The 25,329-nt window shown below is 30.7% G+C and overlaps 3 protein-coding genes across 3 annotated transcripts in view; 2 read left to right on the plus strand and 1 right to left on the minus strand.

The window, feature by feature from the left end:
* LOC119832446 (protein Gawky) overlaps window positions 1–35 on the plus strand; it is an 11,864-nt gene extending 11,829 nt beyond the window's left edge. The window contains exon 19 of the mRNA XM_038356115.1: window positions 14–35. Coding sequence (XP_038212043.1) covers window positions 14–35 — 22 coding nt within the window. The remainder of the gene's footprint in view (window positions 1–13) is intronic.
* Window positions 36–12,840: 12,805 nt separating this feature from the next.
* LOC119832539 (cytoglobin-1) lies at window positions 12,841–18,594 on the minus strand. The gene is made up of 4 exons (XM_038356202.1): window positions 18,538–18,594; window positions 15,659–15,813; window positions 13,762–13,987; window positions 12,841–13,344 (listed from the first exon to the last, which is right to left on the minus strand). Exons 2-4 carry the CDS (start codon window positions 15,811–15,813, stop codon window positions 13,204–13,206), a joined length of 522 nt encoding a protein of 173 aa, XP_038212130.1. The 5' UTR covers window positions 18,538–18,594; the 3' UTR covers window positions 12,841–13,203.
* A 3,437-nt stretch (window positions 18,595–22,031) lies between these two features.
* Window positions 22,032–25,066, plus strand: LOC119832615 (deoxyhypusine hydroxylase). The gene is made up of 4 exons (XM_038356298.1): window positions 22,032–22,394; window positions 22,884–23,201; window positions 23,830–24,019; window positions 24,708–25,066. Exons 1-4 carry the CDS (start codon window positions 22,115–22,117, stop codon window positions 24,826–24,828), a joined length of 909 nt encoding a protein of 302 aa, XP_038212226.1. The 5' UTR covers window positions 22,032–22,114; the 3' UTR covers window positions 24,829–25,066.
* The last annotated feature ends 263 nt before the right edge of the window (window positions 25,067–25,329 follow it).

Genomic DNA, 25,329 nt, shown 5'->3' on the forward strand with positions numbered 1-25,329 from the left:
CACTGATTTTCAGTGGATGCCTTATGCCTTATTGACATTTATTTAAAGATCAAAATATCCCGAAATAAGAACAATAGATTTGATATTTATTTCTTACTCTCTGAAACTCTATACCCAAATTATAAAATTATACTTGACAGTGTATAAATATAGGTACAGTATTAATTTTCTTGTTTTAAGTTTTCCAATTGTATTTGTGTAATACAAAAAAATGTTTATTTTTCTAACCTAAATTCTTAATTCTTGAAATCTTTCCGTCGTAAGTTTATACATATTCATCTCAATATTTGAGGCCTCTTTCGGCTGAAGGTAAGCGAATATCGTCATGAATTTGAGAAGATCAAGGGAGCGACTTCGTGCTTAGAATTTAATGTGTAGATACTTGAAGGTGTTCTGTGGAGGTTTTTTCCGTGAAAAAGTATGTAAGAAGGTAATAGAATATAGAGTTATCTAAGAGTAAACCACCATATAGTGTTATTGCTACGTTACAGCGTACGTGCTGAATGTATGTATGTTCCCTATATTCAAATGTAATTTTTAGTGTAAATTTTTAATTAAGAAATGAACACGTTTCGTTGATCTTTTGAATGTGTATCGAGCTATATTATTACTGATATCGGATGTATTCAATGACCTTATCCCATATAAAGCAGTGTAAAAGAAGTAAGTACAATAAAATACCAATGTCTGGAGTACAGAAAAATACAGCCTGGTTTGAAACATCCCTTAGTGATAAATGGATATCTGGAAAATTACTATCGTAGGTATTTCTTAAATGCTATCGTTTCATTTAAACTTGATTACGTACAGTACGATAGCTAAACATTAACGAAAAATTAAAATTTATGTTACCGTTTTAACAATTCCGTTCCATTAGCCATAGATTCCGCATACACAGGCGCCCAGGACTTCTGCACCGCGTATACCTCCCTCTTTGTGAGGCCTGACACTGGGTGCACCACGTCTGGGTCTCCCCCCCACCACAGGTAGCTCAGCCAGCCACCCATTGTAATCTGTAGGGTGTGATAGTTATTTTTGTTAATACATAATATGAAACTCAAATTCAGTTAGTCAGAGCTTTGTTTATATATCTTTATTTGTAAAACACAATAAATGTTGATATTTATTCTTTTTTTGTTGTTCTTTTTACATAGAAGAGTTACAAAAATAAATTAACTTATTAAAATTTGTATATAATATCACTATATAATATCAATCACACTATAAATAAACATCTAGAACCTCTTCATGAAGAGGTAATAAGAATACACAATAACACGATATGTTTTTAGAAACTATTACCGTAGCTCTACAAACACTAACATGCGGCGTAGAGTGCTACGACAGCTCGCTAAATCGACTTAATTAATGTTAAATGTACTCGCTTTGTAGCTTTGGAGAATGATTTTATTAAATAGAATTTAATTAACAAACTCGCATCACCTTGTTAAAACCATATTAACGCGCAAATACTCGACAACTGAATTGCAAGGACTGAACTCGCAGTGAAATTTCAATTATTTTTAAATTTATTTAAGGTTAAGAATCAATTATTATCGTAGATGAATGATGATCTCAATAAAATACGCAATTTTACCTGAAATTTTACGTAAACACAGGAGTATATAAGAAATAGCTATTAACAGAAATAATATCAAATTACAAATTCGAAGCACGCCCAAACCTCTAAGCAATTTACCTTCTGTCCTGTTTTAATCTTCTTCAAAATAACAAAAGCGGAAAGCAATACGAATGTTGAACAAAGGTAGAAAAATAACATCGTATATCAACTGCACCTGGTCGTAAAGAAATACCGACTGAAAAACATAAAAAGCCTCTCCGGCGTTTCACTCTTATCGAATGTTTGAACTGTCTTGTATAAATAAAGTTGCAAAACAATCAGCTGATAGGTTACTCATTGGGAATTCATTTTATTTGAGTTTGTTTTAACTGGGCGATTAGATTGCGGTGTGTTTTATTTATAAATACTCACTCTTAATATGTCTCTATTTGGATTACCGTACAGTTTTAGATGAGTAATCAAATAATATTGAAGTAGTTTTTGAATTTTAGATGACAACATAAAAAAAAAAATTGTCGTATTAAATAAATTATAGGGGAAAATACATATTTACTTAACTTACGGTCGCTCTAATTAAGGCCACTTAACTATAGTATTAAACATTCAACAATCAAAACAATATTTATATAATGGCAATTATAAAGTAATAATTCAATCAATATTCAATTTTCGATAACTTAAAAATTTGTATTAAAAGTCTTACTATAATCCAACTTCATCATCCGGCAAATGGGTTGTTGACAATATTAAAATTGGCCGCTTAATCGACTTTCCAGATTAACAATGCGAAACTTTTATATCGAATAATTATGATTCAATATCGAATTTTAATGGATTTATACGGTGTTATGTTGAGTATAAATAATGCCGCAATTTGTTTGCAAAAACAATAAAGATACAGCCATGCAATCACATGAGTTGCTTGCATGTTTTCTGTAGATATCGATATTTCTTTAGATATATTGTATTGTTCAAGACGGCAGGTCAATGACTTTATATATATAATATACAATAGTGAATATTCTCATACATGCATTAATCAAGTATTTCAACGTAAAAGGGTTTTGAAAAAATGTTTTTCTGCCTAATTTTTGAGTTTACCTACAGAAAAGTAATACAATATATATGTAAAGATACAAAAAGGTTTTATAATTTACTAAATTATTAAATTAATTTAAAACTTCAACACTATTTCGATTTGAAGTATTATATTTAACTATAAGGATTGAAGGTTTAATCATTTGAACCTTCGACTAAAATAAAAAATCGAGGATTCTAGACGAGTGTGCAAATAAGTATATGAAAATAAACATTTCATTTCTTTCTTTCAATTCAAAAGTAATTTCCTTGATTATTTTTTAATGATAATTATTACGACAATTAGTTTAGAATACTACGGACTGTACTATACTACTTATAATCTTGACCTTACCATACTTATAACACGATTTATGTCTAATCCCGAATTAGTGAATAATTTTCGCCATAAATCGGGGTCGTGCGTGGGAAAACTAATTGAAAATTGATTGCACGCAGTTAACAGAAACATCGATAATAATGTTAACCCAGAAACGTGGTAACGTTTTATGTCAATTGAACATTAGTGGCGACCCACGCATTACTCCATATAGACATTACGGAGGTATGACAATTTAATACCCGGACTTAAATTGTAATGGTCCATTTGCATTTGTGCGGTTGGGTGTAGGATAGACGTTGGGTTGTAGACGCTACGTTATGTGAAAACTCTTTCCAATCGGAGATAATTTTATATGATTATATTCTCTAATGTTCAATAGTTTCTCATTAAGATAAATCACGTTCATTAACTAACAAAAAGGTTTATAACAAACCAAACCAAATAAACAAATGAAATATATTCTAGTCATGTCGCAACATCATGTGAATAAAATATGATCATATTTAATCTTTATATATATAAAATTCTCGTGTCACAGTTTTCGTTGCCATACTCCTCCGAAACGGCTTGACCGATTCCTCTGAAATTTGGTAAGCATATTGGGTAGGTCTGAGAATCGGCCAACATCTATTTTTTATCCCGATATTCCTACGGGATACGGACTTACGCGGGTGAAACCGCGGGGCGCAGCTAGTAGACTATAAATTGATATTATTTACAATCATAAACGAAAACAAGGAAATCCACAGATTATATATTAAAAATGGAAATATGAATAACTACCATACACGTGTATTTTCTCACACACGTATCTACACACAGTACTTATGCCCACATACACACTGTCATATACTAACTCACAAAATAAAAACTTCCAATGTATTATTACTTTTTTATTAATAATCTTATTTGTTTTTATGCATTGGTGCCCAATTATTAATTTTACATATCGCTCAAATCTCAGTCAGGGGAAGCTGATACACTATGTTCATTATTAATTATTGAATTATTTAACAATAAAAACGTAATTTTTTGTTCAAAATAAAACTGTAATATGGTTATAATAATGCTTTTATTTCATCTATTACTAGAAAGTAATTATCTTGTCATGTTATTAAAGAGCCAAGAGGCTCCCTTAACCTCTTAACATACACTTAAAGTAGCAGGATTGTAATACTTAAAGCTCTGAACAGTTTAGGGGTCCCTTTTTGTAGATAAATTTATAAACTCATAACATAGGGAAACCCGCGTCTATCGTTTCTATATGAGAGAAAAAGGTGACATCTCTATATATAAAGTCGGGCCTGTATCTAACAAAATTCATAACCTTTGACATCTTAAAGTAGGGCTGATTCCAACGTGGGAATGTAATATATATATACATATATATATAAGAAGCCATTGTAACCCCCTTGGTTACTCATATACCATCGTATTGTATTGAAGGGACTTTCTGAAGAAACTTTGTAAATAAATATTGATTGGTTTAAAAGAAATGTAGCAATAGATTGCTTAAGGAACGTCAACTTTAAGCTTGTAATAAGAATTTGTGTATTTTAATATATACATAAACGCGTCACTTCGTTTGTACATAATGGACTCCCAACACACTCTTCACACTATTGTAGTTTGATCCAACTTAAAAGATAGGATAGTTTTTATTATTTCAAAAACAGTAAATGACTCCCCGGGCGGAGCCGGGCGTGCAACCAGCATAACTTTAAACAAAATACAATTGAATGAAACCCAATTACAAACGCTTAAATTATGACTCGTTTACATTACATTCAATTAGTCATTAACGTGTTGTGGGACAGACACGACTCACAAATTATTGTTGTCTCACAACATACAATAACAATTGTATTGCGAATTAAATCTGTAATTGTATTAGCGGTAATAAGACTTAAAATACCCACATGGGTACAAACATACTCAAGCGGTAAATAATACTACCGTGAATACAATATTTACTCACCTTAATTTGACAAACAGTGTTGTCGACGTAATTGGCTTTCAAACATGCTACTGTTATTCAGTTTATTTTAACGACTGTGATTTCACTCGCCGTATATACAATACTATTATGTCATTTACCAACGTACCCAAAAACGAAGACGGTTCCTAATTAGACTGGTTTATTTTTTGGTTTTATCTCTCGGTAACTCCGTGGGTTTTCAAACTGAAGTGGTACCTCCCATGAGTACCTACTATGAGAGAAATATTATGTTGAAATACCATAAGTTATTTATAAATTGAAACACGATACGTTAATACCTGAGGTACCAGAGACTTATTTATTTTGAAAGCTATTAAAATAAAAATAAGAGAATATAAAAAATTCACTTATGAGGCGGGAGTTAAACATGCGTCTTTTGCCGTACCGTGGCACTATGGCTGACGAAAGCTCAGGCGTTTCCGCCTAAAGATCGCTCTTTTCTAGTCTTTATATATTTTTCATGTAAGTATAAAATATTTATATAATAAAGAGCTATTTTAATAGTAAAATCTTAAAACAATTCCACCTAAATGTTACAAGCATTCAAGTGCTACGTTACAGTTGCCTGACGAGTTACCATTCCTATGTGAAATGCAAACAACTTAATTATTAATGTCAGTTTATGATGGGTTGGTTAATTGCAGCCGTTTAATATTTTAACTTCCCTTTACGGAGAATGTTATGAGTATCTATCTACTTTTAGTAAACATTGTATTTCCGAGTAAATTGTACATACTAAACGTAGTGAGTTTACGGAAGTGAGTTTATCAACTAGTTATGAGTTTGTATAAAGAAGTTTGATAGCGAGAAAATGTTTTTTATTTCTGTTCATTACATGATTTTTAAAGGAATTAACCTAGTGGTAAATTAAATGGATAATGCATATAATACGTATTTTTTTAAGCCTAATCCGCTTATAAAATTGTCAGCGCTTAATCAAATTTATATATATTTATTATTGCGGGCACACAAAGCTGCCTTTAGCTTAGCTTTCAATAAAGAAAGAAACATAATAACCGGATCACTCAGTAAAAAGTGATGAGGTAACAAAAACAAAAAATACAATTAATTTGACAACATACCTAGTTCTTTGTTTGAAACGGTTGAACAAAATATGTATTCTATGATATACAATCGAATTTATGGAACATATACAACACTTACTTGTACTAAAATTGTTTTGAAAAATAGACCAAATAGCCACTGAATTCAAACTTAGTTAAAAAACTAGGTAACAAAGCAACAGCTTTGTATGATATTTAGATAACAAATTGCGAATATCAAGAGATATAAATTATTTCACGGATAATAAGATAAATCTAAAGAAATATAGGGGCGCTTTGCACAGCACTACTAATTGATAATTGCCGTGACTAAATTGAAATAAATTGTATTATCAGAATTTAATGTTCGCAGCAAAGGCCTACCACAATGTTTTTTTTAATTATTTGAATAAACCCAAACAACACGTAATTTCTTTTAATTATTTAAATACATATTTAATGTAATTTGATGAATAACCGTTTATCTGACTGTTGCTTCCTAATCCACTTTATACGCTAATCGTTAAAAATTTGTTTCAATGAAACGGATTAGTTACTCGTTTATTCTAATTCCCATTATAAGAAAATGACGTTTTTCCATGAACTGAAGTAATATTGTTACACTTAAGCCTCGCGAGTAAAAGCGAAATTCTCGTCGCGTTTTCTCTGAGCAAATAACAGTTTTAGTATTCAGACGCGGTGTATGCTAATGCAACAGCTGTCGGAGCTCGAAATGTAAATATGGAGAGAGATGAAGCAGTCATTACGTGGTTAGGCCTCTGTCTGATAGAACCGTTGTTTTTCTTTATAATGATTGATAAATTAATTCAACGGAATATTTAAAACAAGGAATTATTTTCGAGCAAGGTTTATACATACATTTTAGACAGTGAAATCTAATTCATAAACACTCATATTTACATGCATTAAAAAGAAATAAAATCGACAGGGAATCTATATAACAAATAAATTAAAAAGAAAAAGAACATGGGGATAAACATGCATTTTTTAGGGGAAAGAATAAAGAAATATGATTTTTTAATTACATACACTAATGTGTATCACACACACACTTCACAGTTTTCATCGATCAAAACTGTGAAGGAAACATAACGAAAAAATTGTAATGTCAAATAATTAATTAAAATTTTCACGACATGCGTGGCGGGGTATGGTTTGAAGTTTAAACCTCATAGCAGGCATGTGTCCCTGCAGCGGGAACATAAATTAACTGATGATGATGGGGATTATATTTGTTTTATATTCTGATAGCGGTTACCCAGGCTTCGCCCGTGGTACACATATAGCCTAGCCTTCCTCAATAAATGAGCTATCTAACTTGTTGGGAGTTTAGCTATTATGGGGTATTAGTGCGTTCAAACAAACAAACTCTTTAGCTTTATAATATTAATATAGATGATATAAAAAAATCATTTTAAGAATAACGGTTTATTAGCTTCGAATTATTGTCTTACTCGATTTCTATTAACCAGTTTTTTTATATGGCTAAGTATTTTTCAATACACAATATTGGACCTCATAACCCTCATATGATACACCATCATTTAATTAATATTTAATTATTCCATTGAATAATACGAAAATGCTATTTAGCTACGTGTTTACTTGTGTGTGAAATTCACAGGTGTGTCAAGCCTTGACCGCTGTAGGTTACGTATACTAGTATACTCGTAAATGCATTATTTTAATGAAACAGATGGTTGATAGTAAATATGTTATGTACAAGTGTAGTCATATAATACTAGTATTATGTTATCTGTGATATAAGGCTCGTGATTTTAACATAAGCCTAAGAAATGATACTTACTGAATAACATCATAATCATAATAATGTTATATACTTACCAGCCAACTCGGTAAATGCTGTTCTGCTCTAAACTTATGATTTAGGGGTATGACAATAAATGTACAGAATTTTATATATATAGAGATAATGATATATTCGCATAAAACACTTTCAGTCTTAGAGCAAAACGTACTTGGCATTTTTTATGAGTTTAAATAAAGAAGGCTTAAAGCCTACTCTCTTTAAAAGAGAGAAAATAAAAAAGGTTCAATTTCTCTATATTTGACTCTACGAGCATATCTACCTAAAATTATGTCCTTTTTTAATAAAGATTAACTTAAATTATGTAAAATGGGAAATCTTTATTTTTAGATTACTTTATACATTTCTAAATTCGCTATTTTGAATACCTATTTTTGTTTGCTATTAATCTTTTATTCTGTTCCACGTGTTGACCAGTTCAATTGTGATTAATTTGATGAAATGAATTTAATTTTAATTAGAATTTCCTCTTACTATGGTTACACAATAAGCTTTATTTATTGAATTTAATGGACATCATTTTGTCTTATTATTAAGAAAATAGTTAATACGATTCGTGTTTCATATTCATTAAATTTCGATAAACATTGTTACGAAAAGTTTTTAATTTCTAAATGTATAATACTCGCGTAAAACCAATTACAAGAAAATACTATTGTTACGTAGTTAAATACTCATAGCATAACGTGACTGTTTGAAATACATCCTAAAGCATACATAAATTTTTGTGCCATCAAATAATAAACACAGTGTAGTTAAAACCAAGTTATTGATTATTGGCTCTCGAAACCAGAAAAAAATAGAAATTGTATTTCGAATTGAAGGACAAAGCGCAAAAAACTAACATTATTATATCAATTCAACGAAACATACCTTTACATATGCACTATTTTATAATCCTCTTCAAAATACAATAACACATTAAAACTGTTACATGTAAAACAATGATCACATTCAATTTATATAATGATTTCGAAAATTACGTTAAACTTTCCCGCGTTTTTTATTTCTATGGCGGGAAATACGTGCGCTATATTCAAAGTTAAGGTTGGTACTAACTCGCGGTTTTCAGTTGTTTACACCCCCGCCCTCCGAGCCCTAGGGATGGTACTTAAATGCCTTGCAGTCCTCAGGTATATGATATGGTTTTATTTAATTATGGGATTACGGTTGGCTGATAACTATATTGTCGTTTTATAACTCTGTACGTCGATTTGAGTTTATACAGTTCAATTTAATGTTTTGTGCTAGCTTTGAAACTTGGATCTAATATGATCGTTTTTTTTTTAATTGCAATATTGATTTAAACTCCACGTTATTTTATTATTGCAATTTGATTTTAATATTTAAGTACGACTTATATACGCTACGAATTGGATGATTAAATTAATTACCTACCTATTTTGGTTTTATTATAATATTTTTTTTATGCGTCGTTCATTACAGTATAGTGATTTTTTCAAGCAAACTTTTGGTTATTTAGTATATTTGCTTGATACAATATTTTTTTTTGTTAAAAAACTGTAAATTATAATTCAAATTACATTTATTTATTAATATTATTCTGCGGCTAATACATTCTACCTATATAGTTTGGGTGTGCAAATATTATAAATCGAAAATTAAATTAACATTAATGTCATACTAGGTATTCTTTAATATCATAAATACTTCAATGTCATAAAATTGTTTCATTATTAATCAGTTCGTTACCCTTTTTAAATAGATTTACTGGTAGTTCCTTGAAGTTATCCGGTATTTTACTATATATATTAACAGTCATATATATTACGTTAAATTTAGTTGTTTTTATTCTACTGTAACTGTGTAATACCTTTTTATCAATAAACATTCAATGATTTTATTGAAAGCAATCAAATTTACACGATTCAATGCATTACTTTACGCTCAATATGAATTGTTACGGCTAATTTCACAACATTACGTAAAATATTAACTAAGCATATGATATTCATTTATTATGTAGTTAATAAATAATTTATTCAAAAGAAGTACTAAAATATTTTGTAATGAAGCTGAGTTATTGAGACAATAAATTATATTGATGGCATACTTAAACATTGTGTTTATAGTAGTACCTATAGTATTACCACAGATAACATAACACTATGCTAGTATTAGATTATCTGTGGGGTAGTATGGGTAATTTAAATTGAATTTTATCTTATCAAAATATGTAAGACGATTGTTAAAGATTGACTTAACTTACTTACTTAAATTAAGTTCTAGCTCCTCCCTTTTGGAAGAAGGGCAGTATCACTACTATATTTTCAAACGACTCCAAGAAAGGAGGAGGCTATTAATTCGACTGTATTTATTTATTTGTTTTTTTTTTCTGGGACAAGCGATTTAGATTTGGTCTACTTCTGAAAAATAATAGACGCTATGTTTTTGTTAAAAAGCAATTATTTTCTAGAGATGTGAAGAATATAATATAATTTCGTTTAGCCCCAAGGTTTTTCCCCCCTTTTATTATATTAATCAGCTAAAGCTGGCTAATCATCGAATAAAATTTGATAAAAATCAGAAATGCGAGCTGAGAAAAGCTTTCACACTATTTCTACAATCTTCAACGTTCATATACAGAATACAAGGGATAAGATATCTTGTTTAAAATATTATACAACATTACATTTTTTTTTGTTTAAAACTGTCTGTGTTATCTATAATCTATTTGAAAAAATGCATTATCAAGATTATTTTAAAGAAACTAGAAGTACTTTATATTTCATTAATTAATTTTAATGTAAAGAACACGTTGTTTACAAAAAGTTAAATGTTACTGTTATCTTAGGACATAAACAGCCTAAAGCATTACAAGGCTTGAGGGTTCTATCGTCCCAGTTAACGTTAGGCATCTTCCTGCTTATAAAGTTTGCAACTTCATGTCATTAGTTCGTGTCAAGGTTGCGAGGCTGCCTTAGGTTGTAGGTTACGATTACATACTATGATATTACCATGTGTTTATTGTGTAGTATCTTGCCTTGATATGTAATGTCGCAAAAAGTTGCGAGTAAATGTTTCATTGTTATAAAATATTAAAGTTTGGGACAAATCTTAAAATCGAGACTGTCAGTGGATACGTCAAACGTTCAGATATAATTGGTCTATATGTGTAGTCCCGTTTGGTTATCAGGGTACGACTATTCTCGTATTTGAAGTGTCATCGTAGATTTTTCTTCAGCACAGAGTAATAAGTAACAAATGAAAAATAACAGTAATTGAAATAGAACATCAGTCTTGAATCTTGATTTGTACACACTTTTATTACTGGACATTGTCAGAATCCGCCTTTTTTGGGACCGGTAAGACCATGGACTAAAGGAACAAGAAATGGATAGAATTGGTGTAACTTTGCCAGATGGAAAATGTTTGTTTACTTGACTAGGTACTGACTATTCTATCTGAGTCTCACCCCGTTATAATGCTCGAAAAATAAAAATTATTGAGTTATGGAGTATAAAATACATTTGTTTATGAACAGATGTTTAAGAGATATCGTACTACAAATTTTCATTCAATCTTAATACGCGACTCCTTAATAATTGTCCTGCGACACAAAATCACCAATTATTAATCTTATTTAGTAATCAGCTAGCGTTTTCACACCGTAATTAATAAATCAGATGTAAGTAGCATTAACGGTCCATTGTCTGCAGTCGGCAAATCGTGAGGTGCGAGACAATGTGATTGAATTGCAAGCGTTTAATAAATTATATTGCGAATGAGCTTTGTCACCTACAGAAAGAATTCATTATTCAAACAATAATCTTTGTTCAAGCAATACTCGTATTATAACACTGAAATTTTTAACAATTGTATAGATTAATCATCCGACTAATCCTACTAATATTATAAATGCGAAAGTTGTAAGATGTGTGTGTGTTACTCTTTCACTAAAACTACTGAACCGATTGCAATGAAATTTGGTACGTAGACAGCTGGACAACTGGAATAACATACAGGCAATTTTTATCCCGATATTCCTACGGGATGCGGAATTACGCGGGTAAAACCACGGGGCGCAGATAGTTAACCTAATAATTGGATGATTTTTTGTGCAATGCCGTTTAATCTTCTCTCTTATTTTCGTTCTAATTTAAGTATATTTTATCTTTTCTTTTTCATGGAACAGGTATTTTATCTGTAAAAAATACAGGCTATAAAATTTATTAAATCTTATATACAACATTGTCACATTTTAAAACCTCCATAATTTCGAAATTATTCTTGGAGCTCGACCAATTTATATTCGAAATGACTAACAGACGTAAAGAGGTCATGGCGCCAAAATGTTAAGCCACGAAAACAATATATTCAAAAGCATTCACGCGTTTAAATAATTTAATCCTCATTTGGATATTGAATGGAGTTTTGATGAAATTGTGTGCTTTCATACTACTTTTAATTAACATGCCTTTTATTTTATGAAAAGAAAAATTGAGTGTTATATGTAAAAAATAATTTAAGACTAATATATAAGAATATGAGTAAGTAGCCTGCGCCTGCGGCTTCGCCCGCGCAGTCAAGGGAAAAATCAAACAGAGGTTCATCCAGTATAGTTAGTTAGGTTTTCTGGGATAAGAAGTATCCTATGTCATTTCTCGGGTCTCAAATTAAATCTGTACCAAATTTGAAAAAGAGATTCACATACAGAAAAAGTTACAGTGGAGAAATGAGCAAGCGAGTTTCGCTACCCGTCATAGTATATACACTATGGTATTATGTTATCTGTGCTGTGATGGTTGGTTCTAAACTTGATTTAATTTGTTCAAAAAACTATATTGTGGCGAATAATAAAATTGACAATTAATAAAAGGCGGCTAAATTATAAAAATAACATTTATTAACTAAAATATATTGACTAAAAATTCTATTTATTGTTATCAATAGATATAGATAAGCATTATAACAGATTGATATGTTTAATGTGAGTAAAAATAATTACAATTCATGGTATTTTTGCATTATCCTAACTTAATGACCGATCGCATAGTGATTTATGAACAGTTCTATTAAAATTAAAATTAATATTTGGTAAGCTTAAAAAATTAACTATATTATAAAATATGTACATTATATATTATCTTTGGTATCAGTTTCGAAATATTGCACTTTCATTTGTTGTTGAATTGAATCATAATCAATATCATTATGGTACATAAAAATAAACTAAAATTTCAGTATTTTTGCGAAAGTCTCATATTGTCTGAATTTATGTATAAAAAAATTATATATCGCATTAAGTGTCTAATTTATCTAACTAAACCACTTTTATGGTAAATTTTATTAACTAGTCGTTTCATTTTTGGCTAGAGTTTCAAAAATATGCTTGTACCAGAATTCAACAGTCTTGCCCCATGCTCCAAGTGTAGCTTCATCCAATTTTAGTACTTCAATAAACATATTCACTATGACTCCTTTTAAATCCTGAAAATAAACGTTATTTTACCTATTAGTTTTATATCATTCAAACGCTAATAAACATGCTTTTTTGTATGCCATATAGTATTTCATCGTTTTGCGTATTAGTATGAAACATCATTCTGATCGTAATTCTAGCATTCAATAGTCATATATAGCTTTTGTTTTAAGTAAATGTTTAGTGCAGAATGCAGTTTGGCTACGAGAACTTTTCTGGGATCAAAACGAGAATCAAACAAATGTTCATTATTTATAAACTCTGTGTCTATAATATTCTACGTGTAATAGACTTTTTAATAACTAAAAACTAGCACATTTTTAGTACATTTCTATATGTTAATTTATTGGCAAAATTTGGAGTATTAAAACTAAATCCAAAGTTGCACTAATCAGACTTGAGTTTCAATTACAATAAATACTTACATGAAAATGATATTCTTGTATTCTCCGTCTACCATGCGACTCTCCGAGTTTGTTCATCATCACAACCACCACCTCAGGTTGATGTAGATTTATCACCGCTTGATTCAAAGAAGACATTAAATTGATAACGTGCGCTCTAAATTGAATGTTATTTGCGTATTCCTCTTCTGGGACATTTCTGATCATTTTGAAAAACTCCAGTGTTTTGGGGTATGCTCGGAAGAACCTGGGGAAAGTTTTAATAGCAGAAGTATTGAGTTCTGTTGACTATAAACCAAAACTTCTTTAAGAGAGATCTATTATACAAAACCGTCATGTATTCTATCTTTACGGTTTATTCGTTAATTGAGTAGATGATAAGCTTTTACTAAGATGAATTATTAAATTCAACCAAAGGAATCAAAAATTTATCAAAACATCGAAACGGGAACATAAGCAATCAGAGACTTTCAAACTTCCCAGACACGTACACAAACAATTGCATACGTTTTTGGAGCAATCGTTTATTTTAACTTTACAGTCAATTTGCTAACCGTTCGACATCTTCTCTTTTGATGTTATAGCGATAAACGTTGAAAAGAGGGCCATAAACATTTTATAGAATCGTAAAATGAAAAGTATCTCATTGCTTGCGAACCATGTAATGAAATGTGTAAATAAATAATACCAAGTCATTTATTACGTGCTTCACAAATATTGGTATAACGTAAAGATATGGTAAATATTGGCTCGATGTTCTGTTTGAATAGATTATTGCAAATTTGATCGCTGTTGACAGTTTGCATATTTGGATTTCTCAAAATAGCCGATTGGCACGGTTGTGCTATTTTGAAGCGGATATTTCGAGTTATTAAGAAGTATGTTTATTTTAGTTAATTATAATCGTTTTGCACAAACGATTATAATTGCACAAAAATTACGATTGCTAGACCAGTAATTTTTTGGGATACTTTGTCAGATTCTTATGGAATTCTGTATCTCTGATTTATTGGGTTTCATCCCATATTTTCATGATAAATTATTGGTCATGATAGTTATTTCAATGCAGTCGCAAACACAAAGGACTTATCAAAAATTTTACATATCCGTTTAGCATTGCAATAATAATTCATACGATTTCTTGGCATGTATACATTTCTGAAATAAATCAAAAGCCGTTACCAGGCGGAATAACCGTCGGAAACATTGTAGACTATTCCAAAGCAATGAAAGCGAATTGAATTGAACATCGGTATTGTGAGTTGCTGTCGAGATTCAATTGTGTATTCAGTGCGAGTCGCATACTTTATTAATCTTATTCCCTCGTCTCCATTTTGTATTTCCTACTTCGCTAGTGGACATTTATTTTTCTTTTGTTAAGATCTTCATTTGTTAATGTACCCGCTTTCCCCGGGGAATTACATCTGAGGATTTTTTAGTTTGAATGTTGAAATGGAGAGTTTGTGTAGTGTAACTAATGAATTTGGTTTACATTTTCTTCAAAGTTAGTTCTTATTATTTTATTATTTTAAATACGACTACGACCAGTCCCTAGACTCTTTGTCAAGATATCCTAGAGAGACGTATGAAATATTATTAAAACATTATTTGTGTCATACGCGTCCAGATTTGTAAGTTAGTAAGTACAGAAATCAGGAAATGCTTAAGCCCTTTTTTAATAACAAATTCGAAGAAAATATAGAATTACTAGCTGACCCGGCAAACGCTGTTCTGCCTTATTCTTATCATTTAGGGTTATAAAAAAATAGATGTTGTCTGATTCTCAGACCTACCCGATAAGCACCAAAAATTACATCAAAATCGGTCAAGCAGTTTCGGAGGAGTATGGCAACGAAAACTGTGACACGAGAATTTTATATATTAGATAATGGAATTATATCCAATATTTTAATCTTACCTTCTTAGTAGTTCCGTTCCGGTAGCTAGGGCATTGGCATAAACAGGGGTCCAAGATTTTTGCACAGCATGAATTTCTCGTTTTGACAGCCCTGAGACAGGGTTGACTTCATCAGGATCGCCGCCCCATAGTAAGTGACTAAACCAGGTACCCATCTGAAAGCGAGATATTTTTTAATTATTATTGAACCACACTCTAACTATAACACATTTTTTAGATAGTGAAAATATGTGTTTTTTAATCCAATAATCTCTTGATTAGATTACTGCACTTATTTTATGCTAAATAAACGTGCTAAATTCTTCTAGTAGGTACTTATTTTAATAAATCCCAAAAATATCGACTGCACTTTAAATTGTAACAGCAAATTCCCAATAGAGTCCAAAAGGTCTTAGATATTGTTATGAATGAATAAACTAATAATCAAGTTTTATTGAATGCTATTGAGCGGCAATTACCATTTCAATATAATATAGTTTATAGTGCGATGTCAAAATGATAAGATTCACTTCCAGAGATACAAGATTGACCACGGTTTCACTGGTTTAAATAAGATTATCATTGTTTTGTTAAACACACATTTAAAAGAGCATTCTGTAAAGTTAACGGTTGGATCCATACAGTCATAAGCAAGAATGGTTTCTGATTTTTTTTTAATATAATAGCCTAACATATTTCAGTTAATTAGCTACTTTTATTAATGATAAAAATTATGGTAATGAAGTAATTCTTCTAATAATTCGATAGAAATAACATCTCATTAAAATTTTAACATTGCCAACCTAATAATAGTCTTTATGGACTATTTCGCCATAAAGTGATTATCGAAACAAACGGTTTGGAGAGTTTCCAATGTGGAGTTAATCGGTCACATAGTGTTTGATACTTAGTTTGTTTGACCACAAACAAATATAACTTGGCCTCGATTGAGTTAATATTTGAGTCCGCACTAGGTACATTGAAGTATACTCGTGCGGTATAGCGTGGTGTTTCAGTTGATGAAATGGTGCTGTTAGTTTGGGCTGGTTAAAGCGGGAAATTGGATTTCTAGAAAAGTACTTCTAGAATAGAATTCAATCATTATAAATGAGTATACCGACTATATTATAGAGAATAATATAGTTATGCATATCAATTTCTTCAAATAGTTTTTGTTAAGAAAAACTTTCAAAATAATAATATAAAAAGAACGTTGATACACAATTTTTAATATTTTGGTTCACAAGATCGGTCGGTCTTTTAAACTCTTTACTATATATATTATAATTAGGGAATTATTTAGACAATATATCAAAACCTTTTTTTTTATCTTGTGTATAAAATTTTTGTGTCACTATGCTAGTTACCTTACTCCTCCGAAACGGGTGGACCGATTCAAATGAAATTTTGTGTGCATATATCGGATAGGTCTGAGAATCAGCCAACATCTATTTTTTATAACCCTAAATGATAAGAATAATGTAGAACTGCGTTTGCCGGGTCAGCTATTATAAATATATAAAAAGAAAGGTTCTTGACATATTGTCAAAAGTAGTCTCCAACTCTGTAGTTTAATTGTAAGTCAATGTAAATATACAATGTAAATTTAAACTAAGTGTAAACTGTTAAGTCACAAGTTATACAATGTAAATTTAAACAAAGTGTAAATACAAAAGCTCGAAAAGACACGAGTTTTATCCGAGTACAAAATATACATTCATCATACTGAGGAAAAAATATAAAAAAAAATACTCAAATTTATAGATTTCTATTTGCTTTGAAGTTTTACCATATATTATGATCATAATTATAAAGTACAAAGTACAAACGTTTTGGTAACTTAATCCATAAATCAAATATATAATATGCATTAAAAAAGAAGGACTTTTACTGTACATGTAAGTAAATAAAATACAGACTTGATTTTATCAGATAAGCAATGCATTTATTTATTAAGGTTTTACAATACGTTTATAGAAATAAACGTGTTATAAGGTATTTAAGGGAATTGTTATTGTCGAAATAGATACATTATTGATCGTTTAGACTACCCGCGTAGGTGTGACAAACGGAAGCTGAAATCGAAACGGAAATGTGTATTTGTATGAAAGATTTCAGAATTGTATATTGTCGCGCTTTCTTTTTAATAGGATTTCCGTGTACACCTTTGATTTACATATAATATTATTATTTTTATATATTATTACTTATATATACATGTAAGGATATTATTTAAAGCATGCAAGAATTATTAAAATCACCACTCCTCGAAATGGAGAAACCGGCATGCCGAAGACTGACCAGTTCAACGACATATGACATCCGCCAACCCGCACTTGGCTAGCGTGGTGGATTGTGGCCTAAACCCTGCTAAAAGCTGGTGTCTCAGCAGTGGCAACATTTATGGGCAAATGATTATGATGATTATATACTATTAGTATAATAAATCATATTATTATGTACATATTGTCTTATTGTAGTGACAATATTAGCACTGTTGAGCAGATGTATCTCAATTTTAAATGCACTGAAACCAATTTTATAACATTTTCTTTTTTTTTAATCTCAAGAAGAAGTAATTTATGTATAGACCACACATGAATTATAATTAACTTTGAATCCTGTTATCGAGAACTCTCGAGACTAAGGCGCGTAAAACTAAACAGATTTTATCAGTGCAAATATAAATTATATTCAAACATAGATATAGTCATGTGGTCATGTAATCTAAAGTTTGTTCAAAACATGTGATTATTTGCTTGAAATAATTATTTACTCATCACACAAACACGTCTTTATTCATTGTTGGTATAGTACTTATCCTATTATTATGCGACAATTAACATTGTTCGATAATTCTTTTTCAAATTTGATAAAAACGTTTTGTATTGATTACTTACTTTTGTCGTAATGTTTGTATGTATAGCACAAATAGGCAGGTCACGACTAATGCCAACCGTGGTTCGTAAAACACTGATCTCGATGGTCATGACTAGTTTGATCTTTCTTAATTCTTATCTATTGATATTGGTATTCAGTTTATTGTATTGATAAAGTAAATGTTATATACAAATCGTATTTATGTATATCTCTAAACCGACAATAATTATCAGTTGGTCATGTGAAATAAGTTACTGTAAAATGTGATTAATAATTAGCTTGGCTAAGCTTTTTTATGAATTAAAAAAAACAAACTATGGTTAACGATTGGTTATTTTGTTTTTGTTAGGTACGTGTGTTTTTAGGTTCCTTAACAGATCATTATAATTATTTTGAATGATAGAGAATTCCTGACACCTTTATTTCATTTAATTATGGGAAAAATTAAAGTTTTTCGTAAGGCGATGCAGTGGCAACGATGACATAAACAAAATACCAGCTTTATTTAATAATCTAATAGGTATTAGCTGTTATTAATGTATTATTAACAAGGCTAGGCAATTCAACCCCTTGCCCACTCCCTCATAACTGAGATTTTTTTAGAGTCATGGACACTAGAGTAACGGTACAAAAAAGACAGATTGGAAATAAAATATTTTTTTTTATATGTGACTACACGCGTGCCGTAATCCTCACTGGCCATTGCGTCGAACTTTTGATCCATAGACGTACCGATTTCGTCACGATGTTTTCCTTTTATTGTTATTAAGGACTAATCAATGATAAACAAACACATCAGTCAATAGACACGTGATGTTTATTTATCCGGCGCGTTTATCGTTGTTGACCCCACTGGGTTGGATTTAATCAATAATTCATTAGGCTTACATAATGCATCGAGTTTAGGTGCACCTTTTATCGCGGGTGCTTTTAGGAATCGTATTGCAAATTCTGTTTGTTTGTGGAATCTGAGATCTTTGAAATAGTTCGCTTTACTCACCTCAATTGTTTATGCACGAATATTATTAAGTATTATGACATACTTTTCTAGAAGTGAATATTAAAAATTATCCCTTAATGGCTCTACTTTGTTAAATACACAGTGATTTAAGTAAAAAGATATAGTAGTATTTTTTTAATGTAAATTAAATAGAAAACTTGAAAAAAACTTTTTCTTTTTAGTTAGTAATGTTTTTTGCTAAAGCGTGGTTCGGTATCCTTGTAGAGTAATAAGTGAAACAAAGAGTTCTTTAGCATAATAGACAAATATTATTCAATAATTTTTCTCCTTTTAGAAAACGTTTAAAATTTGAATGTGGAAGATTTATATAAGTAACCCATTTATTATTATTTTTTTTTTAAATTGCCAGTATTTATTTATTGGTGTATTTTTAGGTTCAAAGTTCCAATGACGTCAAAAATGGATTAGGTTTCTGTCAACCTTCTTGGTACGTATGCATTATTGATGTAATCTGTGTTTTAATTTTTTATTCTGTTTTCAATATTTAAAAAATTGTTTGTTTAAGTACTAAGTTATTAAAATGGAAATTCTCGTCTACAGCGGTTTACTTAATTATAATTTTGAAATCAAATAATTTTTTGGAAAAGCCAAGTAAATATCAAATATGGAGTTAGTCAAAATAAAGGCCAGACGCGTTGACATTTATCAACTCTCGATCAGCGAACCATAACAAATGGGCAATAATTGAAGGACTTCTAGCATTATTTAACTTATAAAATAACTATAGTTTGTTAATCTAATCATGATGTGCTGATGAAATTTTGACGTGTCAGACGTCTGGTTAGATTTTCTTATTTTATAATTTTATATAGGAAATTGCATGCATGCAATTTATATATAAAATTATGTTTTTACGGTATATTATATAAATATATAGTAAAATTGAGAACTTCCTTCGTTTTTATGATAATGAGTTAAAAAATCTGTTCTAGAGGTGAAATTTTTTCAATTTAATAATTTTTTAGCAAGCTTTTTAATAAAGCAAGCAAAATATATTAAAATAAACTAGTTTTCCGTCTGTGGCTTCACCCGCGTTGTCAAAGCAAATTCCCCCTGGAATATGATCTTTCACTTGAGAGCTCAGTAGAAATAACTCCAGCCTGAAAGACAAACCTAATTAATATTGAAGAAGTTAAATTAATCTATGAGAAAAATAAGGGAAGATCTATAATTAATGACAAAAATAACAGTAAAATTGTGATAACGGTACCTGAATATATACGAAATAAGAAAGATTTATGTTAGTTATCTTCTTTTAATTAGTTGTCTTAATTAGTTACTTACATTCACATATACCCAACGTCCCTGAATATTGGGTCTCGGACTCTCACTGAAAACAGAACATCCAACTACGGTCCACCACGGCAGGGTTGTGATTATTATAAGAGAAGAGGCATCGGAGTGGTCACGTCACCTGATGGTAAATGATTAGCGACGCCCATATGCACTAACAACGCCAGGGACATTGTGAGTTTGTTGTTGGCCTTTATTATTGGAATACGCTCTCTTCATAAAGGTCCTTAGATCGTAACCATTTGGACATACCACACGAGGAACTTGGTTCCATAAATCCGGTGACCGCGAAAAAAACTTTTTGCAATAACCAAACCATTATCCAATATATGTGTTTTATTTTCTCATAAAAACTATATGGAATAATAATATACTAAGGTACATAGGTATCATTCAGTAAATAAGTTTGTATCTGAATATGTATTCTCTACATTTACAATAAATTATAGGTACTTGAGTACACAGTTTTTATTTTAGTCATTAGAGTAGTTAAAACCAACGTTAGTTATAATTGATGATTATTTCATTGAAAATTGCATGTCATTAGCGATTCGCTTCACAATTAGATTATAATGTAAGTAATGTGTGTGTGATCAGGAAAAAAAGTATGTACTAACATAATTTAATTTCATATTATAATAATAATAACATTGACGTGGTTCGAGGGCAAAGAATGCGAATTACATTTTCTAGTACAAACGTAATACTAAAAATTAAAAAATCCTTCTTTATTGAATGAAATTCCACCGATTTTCACTCTGCTTTTGTTATCGTTTTTCACCTGCCAGTTTTAGTATAAATAAAATTAGTAATGTCTATGTCGCTGTTTTCTGTTACAATTATAACAAAAAGCATCATTTAATTTATTTGGTTGGTTTTTTTAATTGCTATACACCGTTTTGATTTTACACATCCAACTCATTTATTCTTTAAAAAAAGATTTTACATTTTTAATTATCAGTCGAACCATAACGAGAGGAGTGATAACGATTTAATATAGTACATATACAAAGAATTCATCAAAGCTACGTTTCCATGAAAATAATTGATGAATTAATTTAATTAGAGTAGTTTTTATTACATTTTCTCAGACATTAAGCTAAATCTTTAATAAACGTAAATAGCACATCACTATAAGTCATCAGTCGTTATGTTGTCGTAATTATCAAATGTCGTATGTCAGACGTCAGTGTCATTTGTCATATGTCAAGTTCACGTTCACGCTGTTGTTTCGTATTATACTTTAATTTTGTTTACACGTATCCTGTTAATTCATAGTTACAATGTCTAATTTTACTGAAACAGCTATACAAAATATTGGTAAGGTTTTAAATGATCCAAACCGACCAATGAAAGAAAGGTTTCGTGCATTGTTCACTCTTCGAAATATAGGCGGTGAAACTGCAATAAGTTGCATTAGTGAGTGTTTCAAAGATGATTCAGTGCTGTTAAAACATGAATTAGCTTATTGTTTAGGACAGATGCAGGATAAAACAGCGATACCCATTCTAAGAGGAGTTCTAGAAGATAAAAACCAAGATCCAATAGTTCGGCACGAAGCAGGTTAGTTTTATCGAAACAATATATTCTCACGTACTTGATAAGGCTTGATAAGCTAAGTAGAATGCCAATTACCCGCTTACTAAGAGTATTAATTTTTCCGATGAAAAATTGTAAAGTCCCTTTTAAACTTTAGTATAGATTATCCCCTTTCCCTTATCCTTTCTTGGTGCAGTTGTTGGTTTGGTTTGTGCATATTAATATATGCAACTTATTGTGTAAAAATGTCAGTATAATAAATATCTATACTGTCAAAATGAGCACACTAAAATTATTTGATTATTTTTTGGACTGCCTCAAAACATGATGTCAATTCCGTAAAAAAAATCCAAATACTTACAGAACTTTAAAGCTATATAAATAAAATTACTATATGATATATAGCTGCATTACTGTATATTGTTTTAAAGACATATTTTAAATGAATATCCATCCTTTGTGTTCTAGAATTATTTGCAATTTTGTTATTTAAATTAAATTTATGAATTTCAGGAGAAGCGCTCGGAGCCATAGGTGATCCAAACCTCATTGAGTTATTAGAGAGATATAAGAATGATCCGGCCATAGAAGTGGCTGAAACCTGTCAAATAGCATTACAAAGGCTCAGCTGGGTGTCACAGAGCAGTGATGAGAATTTGAGCAGAAGTAAATTCTTGTCTATAGATCCAGCGCCACCTAGCACAGAGCAGGATGTTGAAACTTTGAAAAGTACAATGTTGGATGAGAAAAAATCTTTGTTTGAGAGGTACAGAGCTATGTTCAGTTTACGCAACTTGGGCACCACTGAAAGTATCAACGCTTTGGGAGAAGGTAAATAAGATAATTATATTATTTACGGTAATATAATATAAACTGCTCTGTACTTTGCATGCTAAACAAACATCGTTCAAATCCGTTAAACAGTTTTTTTTGAGTTATGAGTGGTGTAAATAATGACTTTGGTATATACATTTAAGAGGAGGATTTTACTCTATAACTATGTTCATCAATATATAATATCCATTCTAATCTATTATAATAAAGAAATAAATTGCTCAAAAATTACAAAGTTTGTATCTTTATAAACCAGTGTGAAATAATAGTATGCTATTGTATTTCATACGGTGAGTGGGAGAGCTGGAGGCCAATTTCCTTTTCCTGACTCTTCCCAGTCCATTCCCTCTCCCTAGTCATCAATCCTTTCCTTAACTCTTACTCCTTAAGAGGGCAGCAAGTTTGCAAAGGTCTGAGCCTATTCCAATGTTCATTGGTGGTGGTACTCGCTTACCATGAGGCGAACCACCAGCTCAGTTGCCCGCTATTACATTAAAAAAAATCTATCACCTAAGCATTAATAATTAATATAAGTAATTCATTCAAATCAGTTTTCACACTTATAAGACTAATAATTTTTAAAATTAAAACAAAATTGACTTAATTTATCTTACTCACATTACAGGTTTCAAAGCAACTAGTGCTTTATTCCGGCACGAAGTTGCCTTCATATTCGGTCAAATGCAAGACGAGCGCAGCATTCCGTTCTTGAAACATACTCTAGAAGATACTCAGGAACATGAGATGGTGAGGCATGAAGCAGCCGAGGCTCTTGGATCTATCGCTACACCTGAATGTACTGAAGTATTACAGAGGTAATTCTCACAATATTCAAATTGCTGTGTATTAATTTAATAATTTATATAGCCTACACTAACCACAGAAAGTATATCAAAATAGTTAACATTATATGTTTAAATTATATTGCAAAATTGTTTTGTGGTAAACACATCCCCCAGATTGAGACCGGTGTACTCTGACCTCTGCAACTCAACCCAAGATCTGGCAAATGTCCTCACACCATCTCTTTATTGGATACCCTATTCTAGCTTTGTATTATGCTTTGATGGTATTATCGTTTTTTAAGAAATTAAATTTGAACTTACTCAAATGCTCCGACTGAGCTTATATCAACTCCTACGAGCGGTAGTCAGTGGCCTTTCTCTCCTAATGTCGTGATCGTTTCCCTTAAAACCGGGTAATTCAAAAAAAATTTTTCGAGGCCCGATCTCTGCAAATATCCATGGGCGAATCAACGGTTGGCCATAAAAAGTATTTGAAAAATATGAAGAATAGAAAATCAGCTTCATGAGGTGGGATTTGAACTTTCGTCATTCATCATGGGACCTCATCTGCTCGGTATGGACTAGAGCAAAGGGCGTAAGTTCGTATCCCGCCTCTTCTTTTATCTTCTTTCATCTTTATACATAAAAAATTGCAATTGGTGCTATTAAATGCTGAAGCTATAAAAGATAGTTGAAAAACATGTAATTTAATTTGCAGGTATCTCAACGATCCCAGGCCAGTAGTTCGCGAAAGCTGTGAAGTCGCGCTTGATATGTCAGAGTATGAAAATAGCCCTGAATTCCAATATGCTAATACTTTGTTGACTGTTGAGAGCTAATTATAATATAAATGAAACAAATATGAGAATTTGATATAGAGAATATTCGAGAGAGTTTTGCGGTATACTATTATATGCTTTATTTTTCATATTTTGAAATAGATTGTATCGAGCTATAAGCTATTGAGATTGCAATTTGAAATTGTATTCGTTGATTGAAAAATGTTTTTTATTTATGCTTTATTATTTATTTTATTTACAAACTAGCTATTACCCGCGGCTTCGCACGCGTTAAATTTGAAGTCGTTTAATAGATGTTTTATATATATAAACCTTCCTCTTTTACCTCTCTATCTATTAAAAAACCATCAAAATCTGTTGCGTACTTTTAAAGATTTAAGTATACATAGGGATAGAGAAAGCGACTTTGTTTTATACTGTGTAGTGATGTCAAATAGCTCATTTGTCGACAAATATTTTATGTTCAATGAAAATTACTGATATGAAGATTTTTTTATAATGGTAGTATGAATTATCTGTTGATTACGAAATGTTTCAGTC

The sequence above is a fragment of the Zerene cesonia genome, chromosome 15 (assembly GCF_012273895.1).
Source record: "Zerene cesonia ecotype Mississippi chromosome 15, Zerene_cesonia_1.1, whole genome shotgun sequence".
Lineage (NCBI taxonomy): Eukaryota > Metazoa > Arthropoda > Insecta > Lepidoptera > Pieridae > Zerene > Zerene cesonia.

Excerpts from the sequence above, each read along its gene's own strand:
- LOC119832615 (XM_038356298.1), top strand. The coding sequence starts at position 22,115 with ATGTCTAATTTTACTGAAACAGCTATACAAAATATTGGTAAGGTTTTA. Across the intron at positions 22,395-22,883 it reads AATAGTTCGGCACGAAGCAG|GAGAAGCGCTCGGAGCCATA; the intron begins GTTAGTTTTATC and ends TATGAATTTCAG. Across the intron at positions 23,202-23,829 it reads TATCAACGCTTTGGGAGAAG|GTTTCAAAGCAACTAGTGCT; the intron begins GTAAATAAGATA and ends CTCACATTACAG.
- LOC119832539 (XM_038356202.1), bottom strand. The coding sequence starts at position 15,813 with ATGGGTACCTGGTTTAGTCACTTACTATGGGGCGGCGATCCTGATGAA. Across the intron at positions 13,988-15,658 it reads GGAACGGAACTACTAAGAAG|GTTCTTCCGAGCATACCCCA; the intron begins GTAAGATTAAAA and ends AACTTTCCCCAG. Across the intron at positions 13,345-13,761 it reads TACAAGAATATCATTTTCAT|GATTTAAAAGGAGTCATAGT; the intron begins GTAAGTATTTAT and ends GTTTATTTTCAG.